We start from the raw sequence: 8310 nt of genomic DNA, 5'->3' as shown, positions 1-8310 counted from the left end.
CAGAAAAAATATGTGGGGAGAATTCTTCCTTGTTACTTGAGAATAATGTGTAATCTCAAGAATGGCAACTTCCATGTGGATTTGTTTGCATTACTAAATAAAATGAAAACGTTAATATCACAGTTAAATTCTAAGTGGGGAGACAACAGGAGGGCAGTGATAGGGACTTCCGTTTTCCCATTTCATCATTTAAAACGATGCATTTTCTCCAGAAGAAGCAAACACAGTATTTGAAAGATAGACACAAAGCATAACAAGGTTATGCTTTCCGAGTACTTTCTGCTGTTTAAGAGGACCAAAGTTCAGTGGTCAGCAGCCTCCTGGTGGCTCATAACTTTCTGTAACCCCAGTTTCAGGGGAATAGGATACAATTTTCTTACTTCTGTGGCACCAGGTACACAAGTGGTGCGCACATGTATATGCAGGCGAACATTTATACACATACAAAAACAATCTTTTTAGCTAACACGGAGAGTCCTGGGGGATGATGCAGTAGAAAAAATGGGGAATGGGGTGGCCAGAGAGGTGATGGTAGGGAGGCGTGTTGAAAGCACATGTTACACTCCTGGGAAACATTTATATGAAGCCCACAATATATACAGTATTAGCAACAATGATATTTATTTTTTAAAAGAAGTAAATGATGATTATGCCACTTTCCTCCAAGAGTGTAGCCCCTGATAAATCGATCATGCTTTAGTGGAAAGTCACACATAGAAGAATATTTGACAAGCACAATTGTTCTTTGAAGGAAAATTACAAAAAAAAACAATGTTTGGTGAGAAGAATCAGAGGGAGAAGGATGGATGTCATCAAAACTGAGACAACTGTGTAGGGCGAGTGAGGTGATAGACCTTAGAAAAGACTATACTACCTAGTCTGCTTGACTGTCATAATTCTTAATTGTATTCAGAATCATATCCCTATATGAATAGGTAAATGTAGTTACCACTCCTTATTAAAGAGATCTCTTTTTACAGCAAATGGAGATCATCACCAAAAGCCACAATTGGACATAATGCAGATACCAAAAGATTGTAGGGATCCCAGTATTAACTGAAACAAATACATCATAACTGCCACATCTATGACTAAGGGAACATCACAGAAGAAGAGGCAGAAAGATTGTAAGAACTAGATTCAGCCCCAAAACCATATCTGTGATAACCAACAACAAAGACTACTCAAGAAGTTGTTTACATATGTGTGTATGTACATAACTATATATAAATACATATATATATATACATAACAATAATCAAACAAAAAGAGGCTATCAACTTGACAGTGGAGAAGGCATTAGAAGAAGACAAGGGAGTGCACCTGGAAAATGATAGAATAAGAAAACAGGAGGAATTATGTAATTCTATTTCATTTAAAACTTATTTGCAAACGCGTACAAAATTTTGAAAGCACTACTAAAGTTTTCTTAAAAAAATCTTATATGTCAAGCACAAATCATGTTAGGTGATTATTAAATAAAAAGAAAACACCAAGTAGAGTAGATAGAAAACTGGGGGTGTGTCTCAGTAGAGATGGTGGATGATCAGGATAAAAACACATCCTATAAAATTCTCAATGTAGTTAATAATTTTTAAACAAATGACAATACAATTTTAAGATCATGCTACAGTAGAAAAAAATTGATGAAAATTCTATTACACTAGGCTAAGAAATGGAAAGTATAAATTACATCACTGTTATCCAGGACTGTAAACATTAGCCTAGAAGAATGCCTGTGCTGCTCAGTTAATTTCCTCAAACCTCTGTAATCCAAGAAAATAAAAACAAATATCCTCTGATTGGGCTCTGTCACTATTATCAATAGCAGTTATTCCATGATGAAATGATCCACAAAGACAAATTACATTTGTGCTCCTGAAAATGCAGAATTATTCAGCTCAAAAGAAAATTAGCATGAAACATATTCATTGCTTCTGATTTAAAAACAAGGAAAATTTTAGAATGGGTGTGATCAACATCACACACACACACACACACACACACACACACACACACACCTTGACTAAAATGCAAATGCAGAAATCTGCACTTACCATTGGTTTTCCTCAGTTCCTCCACAAGGCACTGTGCTTCCTCTTGAACGCGGTCCTCAATGTTCCTTTTGCCCATGCCCAAATTCCGCAGGGTTGTGAGAGTGAAGCGCCTTATCTCTTTCCATCTGTTTCCATTGCTAAAAATAATGCCTAAGGAAATGGAGAAACAGGATCTGTCCCTACTGCTTACCCTGGCTTTCTGAAACCCATTCTCTTAAGACGGATACCATGTTCAGCCTACATATAGTGAAGAGGGCCTTGGTCCTGCCTCAAAGCAATGTGCTAGACTTTGTTGACGCCCCATGGGAAGCCTTACATTCTCTGAGGAGTAGATGGGGGGGGGTGTGGTGGAGGGAAAGTTGGAGGGAGTGGGAGGAAGGGAGGAAGTGGAAACTGGGATTGGTATGTACAATGAGAAAAGATAGTTTTCTGAAAAAAATTAAAATTTCACAAATAAATAAATGGTAAAGCACTAGAAAAATATTCTAGGGACAAATGAGAGATCTGATGGGTGGAAACCACAGAGAGGTCCAACCTGTGCCTAAGGAAGAAGTCCCACCCTCCTTTCAGTCTTCAGTTTCACCAGAAACATTGCCCCCTCATATGAACATGTATAGTTACTTACCAAGGCCTTTATTAATTCTTTCAGCTATTGGGAAGCTTCCTCTGCCAGAAAACTCCTCCCCATGATCAACCAGAGCTTCCTTCACTGCTTCATACCCATGCAACACCACAGTGGGCTGCATGCCCAAGTACAGGGTGAACACAGGGCCATAGACTTTTGAGAACTGAAAATAGAAAAAAAATATAAATACTAGCAAAAGAAAGTCATTTTAATCTCCATGGAGTCAACCCCTCATTCGCACTGATAATATCACTCACTGTATTTTAATATTTTTAGTCAGGCAAAGCTCAATTTCAAATAGTTGTGAAGCCTTTTTACATCATATCAGGGTAAATATCAGTTATTGATCACCTACAGTGAATTATAAAATGGCTCAAGACTCAGGTAGTTGTCACACAAAGATTACAATGAATTTTCACACCAAAACATTCAACAAGATGCCGATCACCAGAACTTCAAATAGGACACACACATGCCTGCTGACTTCCCCCTCTGTCTCAGCGCCTGCCCACCCTACTGACCATCAAGCCTCCCATCTTTCCCACCATGTCCCAGTTCCCCAACTCAGGCAGAAACACCCTGTTTGAACAGAGGCCATTCTACTCTGACCTACAAAAGTCCAGCCCACAGGTGTGGAGACTCTTTCCTCAACCACAGGCAACTGTAGTCAGAAGATCAGAGGAGAAACAGAAACCTAGTAACAAAACATACATACTACTAAACTCAAACTACTATATTTATAGATTTAAATGCTATACATCAGATATCTGATGCCATATTTACAGGTTTAGAGAAAGAGTAGAGGACATCATATAATACATAAAAGGACCAAGAATAAATAGTCAAGGCACTCCTAAGGAGTAAAAATGCTGTTTGAGATATGATAACTGATAGCAAATTATATTATAGAGTTATGTAATAGAAACCATCTGGTACTCACAAAAATAGGCAAGTGGACCAATGGAATAGACAAAATGATGCAGCAATAAAGCAGCAGTGTAAGGCCCACTTATTTTCGAAATGCAAATTTGTAAGACACCACAGTTGATTCTATTTAGGAACCAGATTTGGCTTACTGCTACTACAAACACAGAGAGTGGGCGCTACAGGAGCTGCACCATAGGCATACAATATTTCCTGGAAAAATAGCTCCTTATCTGGCAGGATATAAAATCACCAAATATGTTGAAATCTTGGCTTCTCTGTTGAATTTCTTGTGTTATTCCTTGTCCTTGGTATTTAGTTAAATTAGGCATTAATTACTTTGTTAGAGTCCAACATCAAATAGATAATCTTAGTAAAAATGTTTTTCTAAAATTCTATTATATCATTATTATTAATGACTTATTGAATAAATCATTACTCACTATTGATCTTCAACCAAAAATAATGGAAAATGTTTGGTTTTTTTGTTTTGTTAAGGTAGGAAATGTTCACAAATTTTGCAATTTTGTGGAATTTTTTTGTTTTATAAAATGCAAAGAAGTAAATGTCCTTTCACCTGAAACCCTACTCATTGCTGAATTCCTGACAATGGCCAACTATAAGATCATAAGATACACAACACTTTGAAAAAGTTTTGACTTTGTGACTATTTATAGCAATATTGCCTATGATACTAGATTTTCATGTAAAGCAACTGTCAGTTTATCTTCTTTATCAAGGTACTGTAGAACACAAAGAATACTTACATTGGTCAAGCATTGGCTGATGTTCTTCACATCTATTTGGAAGAAATTGCCAAAAATTGGGAGAGGAGTGGGGCCAGGAGGGAGCTTCGCTCTCTCAGAGCTCTGTCTCCAGAAGGAGAAGAGAAGCAAACAGCAAAGGCTGAGCACCAGGGCCACAACTGCATCCATGGAGATCCTTCTGCCTGACACAGCTGTGGTCAGCCAGCATGGAGCTTTTATAACACTACCTGCTGAATCGACATGTCCTTCTTTGGAACGTCACTGATTGGTCAATCAGATAACCTTTAACCTCTCTCTCTCTCTCTCTCTCTCTCTCTCTCTCTCTCTCTCTCTCTCTCTCTCTCTCTCTCTCTCTCTCTCTCTCTCGTAGACTTTGTCCTTCTGATAGAAATAAAAATAGATGTTTTTTTACCCTTGTCTCTCTTTACTGGGTATCTTTTTGAATTTCTGGGTTAAGCAACAGATTGGGGTTCAAATAGTGCTAATAAATATAAACAAACATTTATAACAAGCAACTATTTTTGAGAAGCAATAGACTAATTTTGAGATGGAAGAAAAACACCTCAACATTTACATTATCAGGTTAGTGACCAGGTAGGAATTTAAGATTATGGATAGTTTATATGTGATATAAAATATGTTTATTTGTCAACATAGTCTTACAGTGTAGCTTAGGTCGACCTCAAATTGACATTTATTTTTGCTATATTCTTTCAAATATATCTGTGCACCTCCATGGTCATGTATACTTAAAATATTTCTTTCCTATATTAAACATTTGTTCATATTTTGTTAAGCAATATAAGTCTATAGCTCCTTATTTTACTCTTTGGTCATTTATAAAACTAAGATAACAAAACACAGCTATTAATCACACATCTTGAATCAGAAGATATATATTAAGCTCTTATCTGAAGAAAGTTGTTTGCATTTCAGTGTTGTGAAGTTTAACCATGAAAGATTTTTTTTTCCCCCTAAAGGTAATGGGAAATAAAGAACTGCCAGGGTCTCACAGCTCGGAGTAGGAAGAATTTAGAAATCAAACTGACTATCTAGTGGATTTACTTACTCCCCTGGCTTCACCATAGTTTCCTAAGGAAAGGTATGAGAAGTCTCTTCATACCACCAATACATACATAAAACTAAATAAACAGAATAGTCTCTAGGCAGTAACAATATTTGATATGACTTAAAACACCCCAGACAGCACCATCAAGTGGGTGCCAAGTATTCAACATTCAGCTGTGAGGATAAGGAGGCATTTCTAATTTAACCCACACTTCTTGTATTTTGCCCCCTTCCCTACACAAAAGCATTCAGTTTAATTATATTCATCATAATTTCTTGACTGTGGTCTATGGCACTATACTGATCATAATCACTAGCATTCACAGTAAACATGAATCTAGTTAATTATTATGTCATCATTGTTTTTACATAGAAGTCAGAACTTTGATCAAGTTTTGTAATCTTACTCAAAGATTAAAAATAGATTAAAAGATTAAAGATTAAAATACAAAGGGAGTTATTATAAACTTCAATAACCCAAATTCATGGTTATACTCATTATGTTCAATGAAGTAAGCAGTAATTAGTTGCCCAAATCATATTGCTCTAAAATCTCAAAAAAATAGATTTGAATAAAACAGTCTTAGTAGAGTTCTTTTCATGCCGAGGGTGATACTTGTTTGGGCACATTTGTAAGTCAGCATGATGCTTTGGACCAATTTTTTTCTTTCACTGAATATAAGAATGAAAGAACACATAAAGATAGATGGGTCTCTATGTTCAACAGATCTATATTTTTATTTGCTTTTTAAGTAAAGAGCTGTTGTTGATGCATGAAGTATAACAAATTATTGTAACTCAAGCAAAGATGAACTGACTCTTGGGAAACATTTTATTGACCCTTCATTACATTTTGTTTGTTAGCTTGTCTATGTTTTCACCCACATCATGTAGCATGATGAATAAAAACCCGGACACATAAATTGGGGTTCAACCTGAAGGTGAGAAAAGCAAAACAACCAGCCACAGACTCTTACGTCTTCCGCAGTATAAAATGGTGATCCTGCCTTCAGGTTTCTGACTCTGTCCGAGAGCTGTCTCCTTCCATCTTATACTTCTTTCTAGGGCTGAGATTAATGGTGGGCACAACTACTATGAGATTTCTATAGCAAACTAGTGTGACTACTGGGATTAATGGTATGAGTCTATAAGGCTGACCATTGGAGCTGTTTTACTCTCTGATCTTCAGTCAAGTTTTATTTATCAAAATACAAATGAAATATCACTAAAACAGCACATATTTTTTAAAATATTTTGGCAATTTTATGGAAAAACTCCTAGTGCATATTCATCACACAATTGGATAGATTTCATAATGTAATTTTTCTTCAATTATATCATGACTGTGACATTATAAACTCCTATTCTTTACCATGTTGTTTCCTCCTCATTCTGACTCCCAGTCATCTTTCTCTTCTGAAACAGTCTCTCTTTCATGTCTGAAAAAATAGTTCTCACTCAAAGAAATAGTTTATTATGGAGAAAATTATGATGGACCATGGCTAAGAAACCTGGAATAATGTTTCCCAATATCTTGTTCCAACATAAGAACAATTTCAAAGAAAACAATAAATAGAGACCTTAGTCAAATTTACCAATGGAAGCATTAGGTAAGGTGATTATAAAATATGGAGAAAATTCAAGTACAGGCCTCAGATCCCAAATTCTTAGTATTTTAGTTGATGGAATCCAGGAATAAAAAGAATATATATATTCAAATATATATATATATATATATATATATATATATATATATATATATATATATTCAAAAAGATTGCCTAATAGTCACATAAAGATTTGGGAAGAAAACTGCTGCAATGGAAGCAGAGATGACCTCCAGTCATTTAGTTCTAGACTTGTAACATTCTAGCCTCTTCTCAACATGAAGTTCATATTTTTTCTAAAACATAAAAACATTTATTAAACAAACCTGGACTCAATATTAGTATTTTATCAATTAGACAGCAAAAAAAATTTTCCTAGGGCAAATATATAGAGATATAAACAAAAATCACTGTTATTTTTTAATTGTGCAACTGGATTAGAAAATAAGAAAAGAAAAACTGACTTTCTCATTCCACATGATAATTTCAAGTATGCTAACAGGTTCTCAGCAGTGGAGGCAGAGCATCTGCATAGTGTATATGGCACCTGTGACCACAGGAAGTCCTATAGTGAGCTTCCCCACTCTGAGAAGAACTAAGGTCACCAAAGGGGTTTGAGCCTTACCTCTGAGGACCAGGAGGACCACAAAGTCACCAGCTCACCTTTTCTAAGCCACTTAGATGATGAAGTATATTACATGACCAACCAGAGCAAACCTCCCTGCCACCCTGAATGACAGTGTGTAAAGGTTTGCAAGGCTGTGAGGTTTACAAGGCAGATTTGATGGAAGCATGGCAGTTCTGAACAGTCCAGTCAGCCTTCATGTTTACAGCCTCTCAAGGAAGTAACATCCACAAGCAAAATCCTCTAAAACAATATCTTTTTGACATGATGGGATCTGACAACTAAAATAAATTAAATAATTGTATTGCCAGTATCTTAAGGATCTACCTTGCTTTAACACTTAGAAAAATTTGAATTCAACATTTTAAAAATGAAAAAGAAGAGGTACGAGTAGAAAGAATGCAGATATTTGTTCAAATATTTCATAGGTATGTTCTGAAACCAGTATTTTCAAGTTTGTAATTAATATTTTAATCATTTTATGAATCTGTGCTACTAAGGTTGACTGTTCTTGTTACTTATTCAGACAACTTTTCAAAGAGTGGAGTATAAGGTTCTGCAGTCCTCATATTCCTACAGACACAATATTCAATTAGGTGTTCTTAGACCAACTTCAAACCAGTATTTTCAAGTTTGT

At 35.7% G+C, this 8310-nt stretch overlaps 1 protein-coding gene across 1 annotated transcript in view; it reads right to left on the bottom strand.

Moving 5' to 3' along the window:
• Positions 1 to 4582, bottom strand: part of LOC119824915 (cytochrome P450 2C25-like) — a 32785-nt gene extending 28203 nt beyond the window's left edge. Inside the window, exons 1-3 of the mRNA XM_038345502.1 lie at positions 4374 to 4582; positions 2683 to 2845; positions 2058 to 2207 (exon numbers count right to left, since the gene is read on the bottom strand). Of these exons, the coding sequence (XP_038201430.1) occupies positions 2058 to 2207; positions 2683 to 2845; positions 4374 to 4541 (481 nt within the window). The 5' untranslated portion in view covers positions 4542 to 4582. The remainder of the gene's footprint in view (positions 1 to 2057; positions 2208 to 2682; positions 2846 to 4373) is intronic.
• Between the last annotated feature and the right edge of the window lie 3728 nt (positions 4583 to 8310).

The sequence above is a fragment of the Arvicola amphibius genome, chromosome 1 (assembly GCF_903992535.2).
Source record: "Arvicola amphibius chromosome 1, mArvAmp1.2, whole genome shotgun sequence".
Lineage (NCBI taxonomy): Eukaryota > Metazoa > Chordata > Mammalia > Rodentia > Cricetidae > Arvicola > Arvicola amphibius.
Note: the sequence above shows the minus strand (reverse complement) of the source record. Positions and strands in the feature narration are given on the sequence as shown.